The sequence below is a fragment of the Thunnus maccoyii genome, chromosome 9 (assembly GCF_910596095.1).
Source record: "Thunnus maccoyii chromosome 9, fThuMac1.1, whole genome shotgun sequence".
NCBI classification, from domain to species: Eukaryota; Metazoa; Chordata; class Actinopteri; order Scombriformes; family Scombridae; genus Thunnus; species Thunnus maccoyii.
The window spans coordinates 22,584,365-22,602,792 of NC_056541.1; the positions used below are offsets into that span (position 1 = coordinate 22,584,365).

General features: G+C 43.1%; 1 protein-coding gene across 6 annotated transcripts in view; it reads right to left on the minus strand.

Annotated features, from left to right (window-relative positions):
• Positions 1-383: 383 nt before the first annotated feature.
• The window catches only part of mctp1a (multiple C2 domains, transmembrane 1a), a 149,381-nt gene continuing 131,336 nt past the window's right edge, over positions 384-18,428 (minus strand). For 4 of the 6 annotated variants that reach the window (XM_042420845.1, XM_042420843.1, XM_042420847.1 and 1 more), the window contains 4 exons: positions 12,666-12,775; positions 11,822-11,931; positions 11,582-11,679; positions 384-550 (listed from right to left, as the gene is read on the minus strand). In XM_042420845.1, coding sequence (XP_042276779.1) covers positions 404-550; positions 11,582-11,679; positions 11,822-11,931; positions 12,666-12,775 — 465 coding nt within the window. In that variant the 3' untranslated portion in view covers positions 384-403. Of the gene's footprint in view, positions 3,693-11,581; positions 11,680-11,821; positions 11,932-12,665; positions 12,776-18,428 lie in introns of all 6 variants that reach the window. The other 2 variants (XM_042420846.1, XM_042420844.1) reach the window with 1 other exon arrangement.

The window sequence follows — 18,428 nt, forward strand, 5'->3', positions numbered from 1 at the left end:
TCTAAAAGATCGAGTAGCATGATGTGGGGGGCTGCTGTAAAAGAGTAACATCAGTTCTCACAGAAGTTATCGTGGTCTGGGATGCTTGAGACACTGATGTGCACTCAGGGTCTCCGCCACACAGACAGCAGTGAAGAATGAGCCACTTCCTGAAGCTGAACATGAATGAGGAGAGGGGCTTAAAGCCTGCATGTTTGAGTGGGTCGAGTGGGCGATGTAGCAATGGAGGTGAGGAGAGGGGGATTTGAACCTGAAATGTGAGCGCGGTCGGTGTTGGAGACTGAGATGAATGGTCTTATCCCCTTCGCTGCTACCGGTATTCACTTAAAAATGAGCTTGTTGATGTGGAAAGCACATTGTGCAAGAATCCAGACACTCTGAAGATGATAAAAAATATTTAATCTCATGTTTGTTTTTCCTCTTTTTCAAAATAAGCAACATACATCAGATGCATTTCATTTCTCAAACCAGAAATATATACATCATATTTTCTCATGACTTTCGCCTCTTCCTGACCCACCCACGTCTCAGCTCGTACAGTATTCCTGTCCTGAAATGACATTGGTCAGAACTGGGCACATGAGGATGATGTCACAGGCAGGCAACGTTGCAGGCGGAAAAAAGACAGATCTTAGAAAATGAGGCAGGCATACACCTACTTTACAATATCATCACCAGACCATCAACAGGCATACTGTATAAAATACAACCAATAATTAATAAGTAGTTAGCTATGTACAGTATCATTTAAAAAATAAATAGTCTCATTTCAAATTGGTGCAAATAAAAGTTCTTTTTCCTTTACAGCTGTCAGTCTGATACATTCCTTTATATAATTTATTTTCTCTGCATCATACAAAATAAAAACACTTTGGTTTGCTTGCAAACATAGCCAGAACCAAATAATAAATGACAAAAGAAACGGTATTTGGATGCAATACCACACAATAGTCACCACATTTTGCTGTAAAATAACTACACACAGTAGTAGACACATATCAGGTATTCAAATGGTCCCTTCAGGCATTATAAAAAGCCATCCTTCACCAGCCACAGAGTGTGTTTGTTGAGGAGGCTATAATCAGTCTGCGACGCTGCTCTTGGGGGACAGTCTGTTATTGTCTTTCAAGTGGATTCCTCAAAACAACAAAACAAAATCAATGGCCCTCTAGAGTGACAGATTCGAGCCTGTTGATATTTAAGCATGGAGATGGATGGGTAAAGAGGGAGGGAGGGAGCAGGAGAGGGTTAGAGGGGATGGCAAGCAGACAGACAGACAGAGAGGGTAAGAGGATGATAAAATGGCAGAGGAGAACTAGAGCTGCATTGGGGAGGGGGTTTAGAGTGATAAAGACGGACGGAGAGACAGACAAACAGACGGACAAAGGGGGAGAGCTGGGAACAAAAAGATGGAGAGGGGAGGAAAGATGGAGGCAGGGATCAGTAGGATGAGAGGAGACCTCCTCAAATGTAGCCCGAGCTGTGATCTTTCAACAGATGCTCAGCGCGAAGCCCAGGAGACCGTCCCTTCAGACAGGGTCGCAACCCTGCTCACTGACGAATGAGGGAACCGCAGAGAGAGCAAACGGAGAGAAGCATGATGGGAAGAGGGATCTGAAATAGCATAAAAAACACACACACACACACACACACACACACACACATTGACATCTCAGGCCTAAGTCCCCTCAGAGCCTTGTCTTGTCACACAGCGACTTGCTGCTCATCTAGCTGACGGCCTTCTACACTAGCAAACCCCACACCAAATAACAGCTGGCACTTCTGCTGCACCACACACACATTTACATGCTGACACACACACACACACATACACACCGAATGAAGCTGCGCATCAGTCTACAGCTGGAGGGGAGATACAATTGTAACACACACCAACACTGAGAAAAGCAATATGTCTTTGATTGCATAAACGTGTATACGCAAACACTCTTACATACACAGTTCACATACACAAGCCTCTGTCTCTAGAAAGACAGATCAAAGTTGAGCTGTGGGCGCAGGAGGTGGGGCAGATGGAGAGGGCGGCCAGCCTGGGGCACAGCATCACAGAAGAGCGTGTTTGTCTTTGTGTGTGTGTGTGTGTGTGTGTCTGAAAGGGAGAGAATGTGCCTACTCAAATGGGATGTTTTGTTTTCATCTGTGAGCAAGTATGTACAGTATGTGTGACAGAGATCTCTAAGAGAGCCTGTGTATTCAAGTGAGAGGTTGTCTTTTTTTTTTTGAGTATGCATGCATGCTTGTGTGTGTGTGTGTGTGTTCCGTGTGTGGCCGTCGAAGCCAAACACGGAGGGAGATGAGAGGAAAGGAGACCAGCCTTTCAAACAAGATTAGGGCTGTGGCTGCCTAAAGGCCTGCCTGCCTTGCGACACTCTGCATAGACTGGGTGACATCTATATTAACACCATGACAGCAGGCCCAGTCTGCTGCGCCTCCTGACAGAGAGAGAAGGTGCCTCACTGACTGTCTGACTGATTGACTGACTGGAGATTTTGACATGTTTTTAACAGGTTAAACGAGCTTACAGCAAAATTATCTGAGCATTTAGTAGTAGTAAACGCTCAGCGGCATCATGTCAACTGTCCCAACAGTGTTGTTCTTTTTTTCCTCTGGGTATTTTTTTAATGACGATTATATAAACACAATCTATGTTTCAATCACTGTACTTGAAACGAATACCACTGCCCACTGCGGTTTGCTTTTTTTTTTGTTTGTTTTGGAGTCAAATTCTGAAAAAAAAGCTAATTTGGCCATTGCATTAAAGCACAGACAGACAGATACCACCACAAGCTTTCAGCTTGTTTGTCCAGTTTTGTGTTTGTGTAGAAGGACATATCTGGAGGCTACCACTGTAATTACTAATCAACTTGTCTGGCTGAGTTAAGTGGAGACGATCCAAATTACTGGCAGTGAACATAACATCATTACCACATCCAAGAGGGGAAGAAAAGAAAAAGATACTTAAGTACAAAAACAATTAGAAAATATTAATATACTCCAAAAAATCACTTCATAACTACAATATTAGCTTAAAAAAAATGAAATGTCTACTGCAGAGTGATGATGCACAATGTTAGTATAAGGCTTGTTTCCTGATAAACATGGATGCACTGAATATGTCGTTTTGGAGCAGTGAGTAGAAATGTTCAAATTCGTTTCACTCATTGTGTGACACTTGTGGCGAGCAAACGGACAGAGTCCTCCGAGCTGTCAGAGTGACGGAGAGAAGAAACAAGGAAGGTGGCTCATCACGACAGAGATAAAGGTCATTCCATCCATCCTTCCCACCCGCCTTTAAAATCAATCAAAAGCATAATGGTGATAAGAATAATTCAAGAAATTTCTTGTACTTGTCTTGTACTGTTTTTTTTTCTCTTTTTCTACAAAATTACACTTCAGGAAACTGTACTGTACATCATGAGTAATTAAAGACAGAAAAAGGTTTAAGAGAGGAGAAAAAAAAGGAAAGGAAAAAAAAAAAAAAAGGAAGGATAGCTGAGCCGAGCTGGTCCCGAGCCGTCTCCCTCTGCTCCTCAGTGTCCAGTAATAGACCAAGAGAAGAAAAGTGGAGAAGAGAGGAGTTGGTGGGCGGACACAGTCATCTACCCGGGGTTGTTTTTCTTCCTTTTATTTGGACTGGGATTGGGATCCAGTTTCAGCTCTCGGTACTGCACCTGTTAAAACACACAGAAACACATGCACGCACGCACACACAAACACACACCACCCGGTCAGGTGGAAAGAGCAAAGGATGCTTGAATAGCACAGAAACCCTCAAGAGGCTCTCTGGGTCCAGCTGTGTGGAACCGTGGCCTCAGGGAAGGGATTACACACTGATTACAACACACACACACACACACACACACACAGATGCACATAAAGACATGTACACTCACACGCACACACTCACACACACACAAACACAATACATGAACACTGTTCAAAGCTCGAAATACACTCGCACACAGACGCACACGAATGTACACGTACACACGTACTTCCACAGATGTGGAACGGTGGCCTAAGGGAAGGGATCACACAAACAAACAGAGCACAGGGCAAGGGCTCATGGGAAAGCTTGGAGAGACAACAGAGTCATCTCAGCATGGCAAGATGGTGAAGAGAGAAAGGGCAGAGCGATGGGAAAGAGACAGAAGGTAGAACACAAGTCTGTGTATAGCTGGTAGTTACTTCAGTATCGCCTCATTACCCATCACATGTTGACTTGATCTGTTAGCTTCATACATGCTGCACTGAATGTCGTGAGCTTTATTGACCAATCTCGTGATGAGTCATGTAGAATAAAAAGCTAATTACTGTATAAAAGTCAGGCAGAGACATGACATATTTCTGACAAAAAACCACAATGTGAATCTGCACAAAAGCACACTGAGTGCATCATTCATGGTATGAAAAACAAACCAAAAAATGACAGTGCAGAACCCCTCCTTTGTTTCTCTCTTCACTCAGGTTGGGTGAACTGTGGTTAGGCATCAGAAAGTAGTCTGTCTATGTGGAGCTTTCCCTCTTCTCCCTCAATAATAAGTGGATACTAGAGAAAACCTAACCAGATGAGACTTGTGTCTCCTTGCAGACAGGTGAAGGGCCTGTCAGCCATTAGGAGCAGAACAGCAACACCAACTCGAGTGTTTCACAACTACTTAGGATGACTTTAACTGGTTCGGCTTTAGACAGCAGGAGATGTGCAGGGAAAGAGGGAAGGAGAGTCTAGAATTTCTAGTTTCCTTTATTTAACTTAAAGTTACTACAAGGGACTTTTATTTTGTGTTAATTTTAGAAGCCCCTGTGGACTACAGCGGTAGTATTTTCCCAGAATGAAGACTGCATTTCCCATGAGCACCACTGCCTTTTGTCATAAAGATCTTGGCTAGCATGTGCATTTATTTTGGAAGCTACTGAAAGAAAGACATTACTTATTTTTAATACTATTTATCTTTTTTTAAACACAGCTGTTTGCAGGATGCATAGCAATGAGGTAATGTATCTATTTGTGGCTATGTTAGATTAATGATTGTAATATGATGATAGTACTGTTCATACACCTGGGTTACAGGTACGGCTGCATTCAGCACCAAATCTGGCAACTTTCAATGTCCCCTCATCCTCTCAACGTCTTCATACTCCCTCATGCTACAATGCTACATACAATGTAAACAAAGGCTCTTCTGGTCTGCTTGCCGTAAATCGTTTTGTCAGATTTTGCAGGCGATCCGACCCGGTGGCAGGCATTTAGAATAACTATATAGAAATAACCAATCTCCTCAATGATGATCTTGTTTGCTTATGTAGGTCATATAGCAGCATCAGAGGCAACACGAGACTGTTTCATAACCAGTTAAAAGTTCCTTGTAGTAACTTTAAGAACCACTTTAATCCAAAGCACCCCACAGCACCATATGTGCATGCTCTTTTAACAGCCCTAACGACGCGAAAGTCCCACCACAACAAATTAAGTGCCATGTTCTACCTTTTGAGGCATTAAAAGCAAATATTTTACTTTCTTCGGAGCCTTGTGTTATGTTTTGTTAACAGTATGTAAGCAAGCATCAGCTGAACAAATGTAGACACAGATTTTCTGCCTAAACTTAATCCTACAATCCAGCATCATAATTCTAATGACTATTTATGTATCGCTATTATGTTACTCATAATCACTCACTCTAGTGGCACATTACAATAACCTCAGAATATGTTCAACGCTATCACTGGGGTTAGCGTCACCAATTTCTATATTTGACATGTTGCTTTGCAAACAAACCTAGCGAACAGATCATTGAAAGAAACAGCTCTTAAGTGATGGACACTCAGACGCAAGAGCATGACAGTGGTTCAGCGTCAATAACCACAGACTGTCACTCTAGCAGTCTCACTTTCAGATGTATGCACACATGTGCATGCATACACACAAATACAGTCGCTAGCCTAGACAGATTCAAAACACTGACAAGCACTAGCCACTGAATCAGAATACTAATAGAGACAAAAAAAAAAAGAGTTAACAGTCACAGCACCAAAGAGCCAGTATTGTCTGTGGGATCCCTCCTAGGCTGACGTACTGTAGGCTACTCTGCCTGTCTGACTGACTGACACCCTCTCTGATTCTCCAGGCAGACAACAAACTGACGTCAATACGGTTTCTCTGTTCTGTCTCATGGTGAGTCTGTCTGCTGTGGACGGGAACAGCAGCGTCTCTCAGCGCTGGCTGGGAATAAGCCTTTATCATCCATCTTCTACTGGTTCCCACTGTCGCTTCAGTGAAGCCTTCCACTATCCTCTGCCTGCAATGTACAAATCTGTGATGCAAAGAGACATGTGTGAACGCACGCAAAAGACACATGAGTACCAGCAAAGGAAATGTACACACACACACACATACACACACACACATACACCCGCGCCTCCCACATCACACAAAACACCCTGCCATCCCCGCATCATTAAAATCCCATATAAATCCACACACTCCACACACAAATATACAGTGGGGTATGGCTGTTCCTCCGTCTAACAGTGGTGGTCACCAATGTCCCGTTAAAGTGCTTACAGAGTGGTTAGGCCAGCATGTGTTGCTTTCTACGCCTCACTAGGCAGCCAGACTGCACTGATTCAGATCTGGATGCTCCTCGCTGTCCACAAGGCAAACTAACATCCTACTAAACAGCTGTACAAATACAACTGGTTTGTAAGATACATTGACAGAGAAGAAGAGAGGCTAAGAGACACAGCCTGAAAGATGACGATGAAATAATCCAGGTGGAGAAAACAAAGGGGGAAAGGAATGATGGGAAGCAAGATAAAGAAGGGACAGAAATAGACAGAAAGATCAAGGGAAGAAGGGTAGACACCAGGACAAACCAACAAAGGAAACAGGAGAGAAAACAATGAGAGCAAAGAAGAGACTGGGTGAGATATGTGGACACTCGGGTGATGACAGATACTGTTCTCATGTGGGTGTGGATCCTTTTATAGCCCTGCCAACTAAAGCAGACAACGAAGCAAAAATCCAAGGGACAGAGAGGGGTTTATATGGCCCCATCTGTGTGTGTGTGTGTGTGTGTGTGTGTGTGTGTGTGCATGCAGTGGTAGTTTTGTTAGGGGACCATGACAGTCCTGGCAGAATGCCCACATTGACTGCGATCAATGACAGTGGTGTATCCATGGATGAACAAGTGACTGAAATGGTTGAATTATTTAAATCACTGATGAGTGATGGAGTAACAGCACATCTGCACAGACTGCAGTTACATGGACATACAGTATATCTGTTAACAGGAAATAATTGCAAGCAAATTCACAAAAAAATCAACCCTTATCTAAATGTTTATTTCTCTATATGCAAACTAATTTTCACTCATTGTTTGCTACAAGCTTCAAACAAGCTACCGTAGATCCAAAAGTAGGACAGGTATTGTACGGGATCACTGACTGTTAGTGGTCCCATTATACGACCAAACCCCTACAACAGCGAAAAGGAACACGGCAATTTAAATCTGCACGTTGACATTCCTGTCCAAACAAAAATCTTTGTGAGTGCATACAAACAAAGAAAAGTTTGCATGTCAGTAAAAAGTAGGGTTTTGTTTGTCATGAAAAGTAGCGAGAGGGATCGACAAAAAGAAAGGGTGAAGGAAAAAACAATATCTCAATCAAACAATACTTTTCTCTCTGAAGAGCTGCCAGCCAGGAAAAATGGGGCTCATGCGTCACAGGTTCAATTCCACCTTACAGGTGACAGGCCTGCCTGACGCTATACCCTTGGCTCCCTGCTGCAGACAACAAGAGCTAGTTAAAGTCAAAAACAGAAGAAAAAGGCAGAGGAGGTGAGGAGAATGTGGGACGTTAGCAAAATAAAAGAAACCAGAATTGGGTGAAAGTAAAAAAAGTGTGGTAATGCACATAAGCAATTTGGTAGCGCGAGTGGGGAGCTTAAAGGGGAACATCGACGGGAGAGGCAGTGGGTAAAGACCCAGCGCTGCTCAAAGGCTGCTCCACCCTCGCTCCTCTCCTCTCCTCTCCTCTCCCAAATGTTGACAGTACAAGTGCAAAACAGGCTTTGAAGTATGCTCTGCTGAAGGGGCGCCGTGTACCGTGCTTCGTTTAACGGTGTTACCCACAAAGCATCCCGGAACCTGCCTCTCTCCCTCTCTCACTGTCTCTCATTCTCTCTCTCTCCCTCTCACATTGAACCTTTGACAGTGTTTTGATGATGCCAGTGTGGGCAGACAGACAAGGCGAAACCAGGGTAGGTGACAGTGTGCAAAAAAAAAAAAAAAAAAAAAAGGCAAATACGTGAGTAGATAAATGAAGTCAAGAAAGGCAAGGGAGCAACATTTTAATGATAATATGTTATTCTGTTTGCAGTCCTCTCCAGAGAGCACAAAACTCAAAGTGGGTTTCATCTCATGTGACACCTAACAGAGCATAAGGGTTATTAAATGTTTCCAGGGAAACACTACTGTGTACAGTTCAGACATCTGCAGATTGTAGGATTCAGCACTCACGTCTATTGTTGAGAAAGAAAAGGCATGTCAAGGTGACATAAGCCAGCGAGCAAAAAAAAAAAAAAAAAAGTAAGGAAAGTTTTGCCTATTAGCTGCAGTGGTACGACATTGAATAGTGACTAATTGGCCGCTCGCAGTAAAATGTTTAAATTTGTCACAAAAGTGGGGGAAGGACAAAGCGAAGGAGAGAGAGACCTCTAGTAGATGTGAGTGATGGCATCTGGCAACGTATCAACCTTTAACTATCCTGCCTTTGACCTCAATATACCCAAAGAGGTCTCATCCCCAACATAAATGTTGTCTAAAAATATTAACCCGACTCCCCACTGTTCATTAGGAGCTAAATTGGAATTCATGCTTATTTTTGTACTGGGGGTTTGATCCAGCTCCTTTACACCGATCATAAAGGGCCACTTGGCATGCTAATTGCCTTGGCCCTACTTATGCACTCCCTAGCTCACATGGCTAATGGTGTCGTAAAACATACTAGTGCACTGACACCTCCCAAACGCCAGGTAGGGAATAGTAAGCACTATAAAGGTGCTCAGTTTGGCCTCGTTTAAGAGGACATGAAGGATTTCCTGATAATGACTATAAAGATAGCTTATGCTAGTAAAAGATCCAAACCAAAAACTCTTATCCAGAGAGCAAGAGGGACTCTTGCACGCACGCATGCAACCCTGCACACACAAATACGTAAGCCAGCCTTTAAAACTGCTTCTCACAGAGGGACACGATCATTTAAATAAACTGTTCTCTGCCTGTTGCAGCTTACATTCACTGCTGGGGATTTAGACTATAAAGAGTGTTTGACAGTGCTAGGGCCCAGTGTCAGTGATTTGGAGAGTTTGGTTCACAAGACTGAAGTACCTGGTGAAAAGAGAGTGTTGCTGCTGCTGAATGCAAAGTTACATAGAAATGGAAGATAAGAAAACAATGACAAAAGCTGTTCCCCATTTGCTGTAGTGCTCTGCATCTATATATGTTATGATAGACTGCAGTCCAGTGTGGTTGCCCTTTGAAAATAAAGTCATTAGAACCTCATCAGTTCTGGCTGCACTGAAGCACCTCCAAATGATGCGGAACACTAAACTGAAACAACCCCAACCCACCTCACATGCACTACTGCTGGGAGAGCATGTGTATGTGTTAGGTCACATCGGGGCCCTGAAATAGCACTTCATTAGTCATCCAGGGTGTCAGGCACAGTGGGCCCCTGCACCAATGCCAGTGGGTGCCATGGACACGTGCCCGTGAGGGGACGCTCCATTTGGACCCCAGCACCTCTCTGCATCATCTGAGAGCCTCAGGGGCTTAATCCCCACTGACGGCTCTGACCCAGTAAGGTGGGGGCAGGCAATGAGGTGAACCCACCACCGGAGGAAGCAGTGGGACGCACTGCGAAGCAGAACGTTCTAGTCTGTTTTTAGCCAACGACCGCAGAGCAGGATGTCTTCACAGTGGGCTAACCTTTGTATTCAGTGAGAAAGTGATTAGTGCAGGTTTCAGTTCTGACAGAGCAGCAAATCTAAATGTCGATGACCTTATCTTTTTGATGCAAACTAAGTTAAATTGTCCTAAATAATCAAACCAATCATTTCCATCAAACCATCAACTCAACTTTTACCTTCTGTCCTCATTCCTTCTCCCCTATATCCACATCCATTTCCATCTTTCCTCCCCTGAAATCTATTCTTACCCTCTACCTTGGTCTTTCACCCTCATTACTCAGTCAGCCTCCAAACTGTCAGAGAAACCTGGCAACAATTACCATTCCAACAGCTGCAGCAATAACTGTTACAGTAGCACTTACAGTTTTACTTATACAGTAGGCACAACTCCAGCAGCACGGGCACCAGACCAGGGCAGCATGTCTACCCCCACCTTCCCCAGCCAGCAGGCCCTCATTAGAGGCCTTGTAAAGGCCTCGTACCTGCCGGGCTTGGGCCCCTTCACTTCTCTGCTCCTTCAGGCTCCGGGTGTGTAAGGTGGCTGCACTTCACCAGAGGGGACAGCTTGGGCTCATTTAAGGCAATGGCTACCTGCCTTGTGCCAATCGCCGCAACAGGCCCCAGAAAACTATGAAACTGTAAAACTGCACGGGGGCCGAAAGGGGGAGAACATAGGAGGCTGACAGGGGTGTGTAGGGGAGCAAGGATTATGACCCTGTAAAGATGAAAGAAGTTGCGGGAAACAAGCGATCAAAGAGGAAGTGTGTCAGCGCTTATGTGGCAGGGGATTGGTCATATCAGAGGCCCTAGGTCGTACAGCCTCAGTCTGCACATTTGTGTATCTGTGTGTTCGTGTGTGTGTGTGTGTTGAACTCAGCACAGCGGGGATTAACGGCCACAGCGGACACCATCGGTGCTGGATAACACAATGACTTTCACAAGCTGCTGCTTAATTGCAGTTTAAACTGCACTTTGTCCTGGGCAGCACAGCACGTTACAGATTTAACATACACACACACACACAAGCACATTTACACACCTATATTTTACCTTAACGAAGCATCTGTAGTCTTCAGCCACAAAGTTAATCTGATCTCACGGTTAATGTAGAAGCAAAACCGCATGGGGCTGGTTAACTGTTGGTTTACACTCTGTTCCAATTACTAGCATAGCTGGGAAACGACAGCTAACTGTAATTGTGTGTGAGTGTATGTGTATGGAGTCAATCAACCTAGTTATATGCTGGGCACTAAACTCACTTAACCTTGTTATCTTATTACACAGCTCCAGCTATGTATGTGGAAATTAAATTAGACTAGGAAGCTACTAATAAGAAAACAAAGAAACGACTTTGAAACAATTAGATTAGATGTCTAAGTGGGTAAAACAATAGCCAGTTCACCCCACAAGTACAAAAGTGCAGAGTATAAACCCAGCGAGCGGCTGAGAAGAGGAAAAAGAAAAAAAAACAGAGAAAGAGTAAGACATAATAAAAGGAGCCCTAACCCTTGCCCATGTCTGAGACTGACAGAGGTAATGTCAAAAAGATATAAAAGATGAAACAAACATGAAAGTGGAAAGTTCACCCACCACTTGTACATCTGAGGGCACTCTGGACAGAAAGTCTAGCAGCTCATTGTTATCAATGGTGTAAGGGTCTCGCAGCTTCTTTGTGAATTTATTCACCCCTGTAGAGAGAGAGAGAGAGAGGTAGGGAAGAGTTGGAAGATATCAGCACATACTATATGAACACGTATTTGTATATACCTACTGAATGTAATTACTTAAACTTACAGTACATGTAAGTAAACATTTCTGACATTAGCTCACCCCAGACTAGCACAATATATCTTAGAGGAATGAAGTAGATGATGATGGTTGCCACTCCAAGAGCCACAATGGCCAGCCAGCTTAAGAAAGGCACAGTCCAGTTAAATGAGCTGTAAAGAGAGGAAAAAGGGGTACTGTAAAAATTAGGAGCAGTAAATCCAAACATGCTGAGAAAGAGTAAAGAGCACAGTCAGAAAGGGCATTTTAATACTTTTCTGCCCAAACAAGCTGATCTAGAAACCCCTGCACTACTAATTCATGCTCACTGGAGCTGAGCAGAAGAAAAGAAGTTTATCCTGTCTTACAGGTCAGTATTGCAGGGTGAAAATGGCCTATGACTCAATGCAATTCATATCATCTGATCAGTAAAACATCCTAAACTTTACAGAAACACGGGCCACAAACATTTCAGCTTAGTTTAAAATTAAAATTTACCTGTAACTGAAGAAAGAACCTATAGTGCAAGGCCAGTCCAACTTTTAATCTCAAAGAAACTCCCTGCCTTCACTTTGCTTGTATATGTGTGAGTGAATGTCAGGACCTTAGTGTACATGAAATTAATGGTTTTTGTGTGTGTGCATGTACAGTGATGTTTGTTTAAGGTGTAAATGTTTCAGTTAACAGGAAGTCATGGGGGATTAAGTGAGAAATGATGGACAGCCCGTGTGTTTGTCTTTCAGGGTTGGGTGTCACGCTGACAGTGTTTTCTGAGAGCAGCACTGAGTTAGACTCAGGCTGGCAAGAGGAAGCGGGGCAACCTGGCATTGCAGAAAAAAACACTGGGACGTGCGGAGCGGAGCAGAGCGCAGCGGGCTGTGTGCCGAAGAGCGGGCTTACGACTCACTTCTTTATCCTCTCGCCATAGGAGGCCACTTCATCCAGTGCATTCTGCACGCTGATGCACACGTCCTGAATGGCATAAAGCTTGTTCATGAAGCCCTTTCTCTCAGAGTCCTGCGAGAGCACAGATAGAGGGAGAAAGAAAGCAAGGGTGAGACAGGAAGAGATGGAGCGAAACAGAGAGGAGAGGGTGAGAGAGGGGAGGAAAGAGAAAGAGAAGAGAAAAGACAGGGGCTGGGCACAGGCATCTTTGTGAAAACAATACATTTTAAATAGCGTCAAAGATTTGGAGTGGGAAGCCAAATCACCAGATATCCTGCATGAACTGACGGAGTGCTCTCATTCCAGGCAGTAATAGAGATATAAAGTCGGCAGAACAAATCAAAATGTTTTCCTCCTTACAAAAGCTCACACAGGAAAATTTGAATACGTGAATAGAGAGGCAGAATTAAACTGAAAGCCGAATGGATACATCAATCTCTGGGCGCTCTTTCTCCCTCTCTCTGGTGCTGCCAAGACAGCTAGGAAGACCAGGCAGAGCCCTCTTTTGTTCTGCTGGCTGGCACACTGTGATGATGTCACCAGCTGTGACATCATTATCATCCTTATTAAGGCCATCACCCACCATGAAGAGCAAGCTCTTCCTTTTCAACTTTTGATGGTTGAGAACTTCAGAATATTGCGAGGAGCGGGGGGGAGAGACCACAAACTAGGCAGGCAATCTAAAATCTACAATCCCCCCTCTCACTGAAACAAAGTGAAGAATTTAAGAAGTCATGCAACAGTCAACAAGCTGCCTGCTGACTGACTGACAGGCAGGGACAGGATGGATCTGGACAGAATGAGGTGACAGAGAGTGATCGAGAGCCGTTGGGTGAGTGAGGACATCAACATGCAGACTGATTGCGGCTGAATGTGATTGGTGGGCATGCTTGGGAGACAAAAGTGGGGCATAACAAGAAGAACAGGGCTATCTATTACCATCAGAGGAAAGTAACCAGAGTGTCCAGTGCTACAGTATGATCAGGGGTGGTCAGTTTACAATATACTGTAGTAATAGTAGGGGAATTTGAAAAAAGAGCGGAGGACTTTTGTCATGTCATCGCCCAGATCATCTGGTTCTGGTGCATTGGCATGCCAGCTAGCATACACAACTCTATAAACTCTTTTTCTTTCTAATTCAGTGAGAGTGATTACTGTTTTCAGGGGGAGTTTGGTCATTTTGCTTGTATGCTTGCATGAATGAATTGATGTTTTCGCCTGTTTCTGAGTATATTTGCTGCTGAGCTGAATGGAAGATACCAGAGACATTCATAGTTCAGATAAGAAAGAATCTGGATTTGATATAGCCAGGAAAAATAAGGACATTACACAGCAACATAAGTGAATTAGTTGCAAAATGAACAAAAAAAAAACTGAAGCTTAAGTAATAAACGTTTGAAAGAAACCAAGAGCTTATGGCAAAACAACCGATAGCCACAAAATATTTCTTTTGTTAGAGAGACAGCATGTACAGCAATGGCTGCTATAGATGAGAATGGATGGACATGGTTAGATTAGAGAGGTAAACCTCTGAGTAATCCTTATCATTATACCCAAAGAGGACAGTGAAGTAGTCAAAGACACTAAAACCCCCAGGACCCCAGAGGCCTTTACCACGTTTCACTCCTTAAGACCAGCCCCCCCACCTCACCACAACCCTCCCAGTGAGACTCAAAACAACCCCCCACTGCCCCCAAAGCCACCCTCTTCTTTCTGCTCTCCGTCCAGGATCAGATAATGTGAAAAATGAACCATGGAACAGTCAGGGAGACCACATGGCCTCCCCAGCAAAACCACACAAGACAAATAGATATAATTAGACAGCGTCCCTGGGTTATTTTTCTTTGCAAATATTTTACAAGACTCCCTTTCTTTCTTCCTCCCTCTCTCCTCCTCTTCTCAGTCCTTTCCTCAGAGTCCATCTGTTTTTCATTGCTCGCTCAAACAAATCTCAGAGTGTGGAGGGCTATTGTGATGGGCTGGGTTAGGCCGAGCCGAGACGGACTGGGCCGGGTCAGGCCATTTTATTTTCTGGCCCGGACTCAGGGGAGAGTGTTTGAGGGCCAGGGGAGTGGTGTGAGAGAGCGGGCGGGGGTGGAGAGGATAAGTCAGAGGTCATCGGAGTATAAACCATTGCCACATGCCCCTCGGACTGCGGTCTGACTCCTATTTCCTGTCTTCAAACACGGCTCGGGGAGGCGGGAGGTAGCAATAACACAGAGGGCCACGGAGAACCTTGTTTTCCCAGCTTCCCCGCACACTGCGCACATATGGAGCCAGGCAACCTGTTCTTATAATGGAACCTAATATGCACACAAACACACACACACACACACACACACACATACACACACACACCCTACAGCTATTAGATAAGGTTGATCTGCACACCTGGTCTTGCTGTGTGACTCTACAAACGATATACACCGACACAGATTAGACGATGAGGGCCCTTGACTTCTGAAAGCAGTTTCTTTCTTTACTGAGCAAGTTTGTAGATTAAGTTTTTAGACTGCAATGTCACTCACCACTGACAGAAAGGGGATTGATACAGAATAATACAGAGAGAGACAGGGCACTCACACATCACAGTCAACGTTAAGGAAAGCTTTCTAAAATATTGACTTACATATCAAACAAAACTGTGAAATATTTGAATCAGGGAGGTGAGCTTAATTCTCAGTTGTATCATTCTTTCTGTAGTTTAGTGGAGCATGTGTGTGCATGTGTGTGACAACCATTAGCTCACATGTGATAAGCGTTGAGGTTTTCCAGTCCTGACCAGCTCCCAGTCTCACTCAGGAGGAGGAGCAGGGTCTTTACAGGAGACTCAGGGCCTGTATTTCCATCTGTCTCTTCCTGTGTCTGTCAGGGAGACTAAGATGGTTTGTTTGGAGAACTGAAGGCAAGGCTAATAAAATGAAATCTGTGAGGCCTCTCGCTTTGACTTGGCTACAGTTGCAGTCATGTTAATGCTCAAAGTATGCTACAAATCCCAGCACCTCTGACAGCAGTGTTCTGATGGATGGTGCTGCATGGCTTGAATCATTCAGACAGATAGTGTAATAAGCTTGCCTAATGAGTTCAGCATCATGCATTTTAATAGACTGCAACTGTAGGTTCATCTGCAATGTGTTATGCTGACATGTTACAGTAACTGCCAATTCAGTCTGTGTACTACAAATTGTCACTGCAGTCAGATGACAGAGCATTCAATCTAGACAACTTCATCTACTGTAAGAGAAGCCTGGATCTGTGTAGATATTATATGTATTCTTTACTGTCAGGTACACATGCCATGTGTACCAGTACATACAGTACAGTTTATGTACAGTACAATATATAAGCCAATGCATGAAATGTCATTAAATGTTGGTCATAATGTCTGACTCTGAGATAAAAACCACTGTCTTACTTTCTGCCATAACTACATTTGATATAAACCGAATGCTTAATAAAAGGGATATAAAATGATTGCAAACTGGTGCAGCAGCATTAAATGAAAACAAAACATATGCAAGAAGATCAAAACGGCAAGAAAGAATATATAAGAAGAAAGAATATATACTGTGTTAATTAATTTTTGAATACCAATAAGCAACAGTACACTATTAATGCAAAATAGCATTAATTTGTGTCTCTTAAATGCAAACTCCAGTGTCGGTCTGATATAAATAAGAAAGCGTCTCGAGGCCTTTGTACACATCTCACATTATTTTTCATTCTCTGTGTCCTTTTGTGTGTGTTGGTCTATCTCTCTCTCTGAATATCATTTGTTTTTTAATCTATAGCAAAAGGTCAGGGCCAATCAGAGTGCAATGTGAGTTAAGGGTGAAGTCAGAGTAACAGCACACTACTGTGTATGAAACGAAAATCTGCACTGAGACAATATGTTTACGCCGTGAGTGAAATGTTTCTATGTGCAGCAGAAACTCCTTGACATCAATTAACTCTCATCAGGTTTGGTAACAGAAATATTTAGTGAGTCAGTGTCCTTTGTTGGCAGAGTTGCATGTTTTAATTGTGTGTATGTCACTTAAAGGCAATAAATGCATCTTTTATGGTTATGTCCAAAGTTTGCATCATTGTGCGGAGTGTGATATGAAATCTCAGCCAAGCAGCCATCACTTTAGAGCTCAGCCACCCTGTGTACAAGTGTGTGGAGCAGGTTGCACCATGGGACTGCTCCCATCAGGGAAGACAGACTAGGGAAGGCTCGTTAAAGTGATGTGAGCTGTTTGCATGTGTTAAGGAGAAACAACCCTCAGTGACACCAGAGAGAGCCGAGGGACATGCGCTCTCTCACCTACATATACACAGAAACAGCCCAGTCAGGCTATCAACATAGCACTTGCTGGTAAATTGTGGTAAACAAATGTGGTAAACTCCTTGAAACACTTGATTAAATATTTAACAAAGGAAAGATGTGCAATGCCTCTGTGTACTCAAGTGTTCTATTTCTCTTTCAGAGAGATAGCATCATAGCTGAGCACATCTATATGCAAAAGTGCAAAGTGAGCACTTGTAAACTTTGCAAAGACAGTTTGTTCTTCACTGACCCAAGGCCTAGAGCTAAACAAGAGAGAGGTCACTGAGGACTTAGCCTATTACGATGGACTCAAATATCTGTCCTATATCTACTGGGTGGAAATAAAGAGAGCCATTTGAGACTGTTTTAACCTCCGATCACATTGTTCTCCCTGCTGGGTTACGCCATAAAAATGATAAACCTAACAGTTATAATGTAGCAGCATATATCCAATCACACCACAAAATGAGCCTGAACCACAAGTGGCTTCTGCTCAGTGCGGCTGTGCTAAAATTGCACCTGTTTTTCTTTGTTTTTCTTTTTGTCTCTCTCGCTCTGGCAGCACAGTAAAAATTGAAATGTCAAATAAAACGTGACAGGATGCTAATATGTGGCTCCCAGAGGGCATCTGAAAGTGTGCTTGTTGATTTTGTAACTGCAGAGAGAGTCGACATCCCTCCCATTTCCACCCCAGGAAAAAAACAAAAAAAAAACATTGAAAAGTTGAGTCAAGTTGAGGAATGCTTTAGCGGCAACACTGATTCAATTTCCAAAGCCAGTGAAAGAATTAAGGATGACAGAATAATAAATAGCGCATACAATTAGCATCTGCTGTACAGTCTGGTTAACACTTAATGCGTTGCTATCTCTCCTTATGAAATAAAATATGGGTAAAGGAAACTAATTATTCGTTCCCATAAACATTATATTTACCTCTTCCCAGTTTTTAAACATTTCTGTGAATAATTAAATATAGAAATAATTTAGTAATTGATGAAAGTGAAATACTGTTCACTAGTGGGAGGTGAGGCTTGTCCACATCAATGGCTTTTAGTTCAATCTTTTTTTGTTTTTGTTTGTTTGGTTCAGTACATGAGTCACAATTATTAGTCCAATCTGTTAAATGTTTACGTAATTGTTCATAATTTGCATTTCTGTATTTGTATTGCAAAGCATTTTAATTGGTTTAATGAAAATGTGAGTGACTGCTTTTTAAACTAGAAAGATCACACGTTTTTGCCGCTTGTTCATTGGGATGCTTTTTCTGGCATTATAATGAACTCAATAATATTTTACAATGGACATTTTTAGCAGTAAGTACTTTATATCTGTGACACTGACCGTTTAAATAGTTCTTCTTCTACCACAGAGGTAATGTAAGCCAAATACAGGCCTTAATATGAAAATTAATATGTC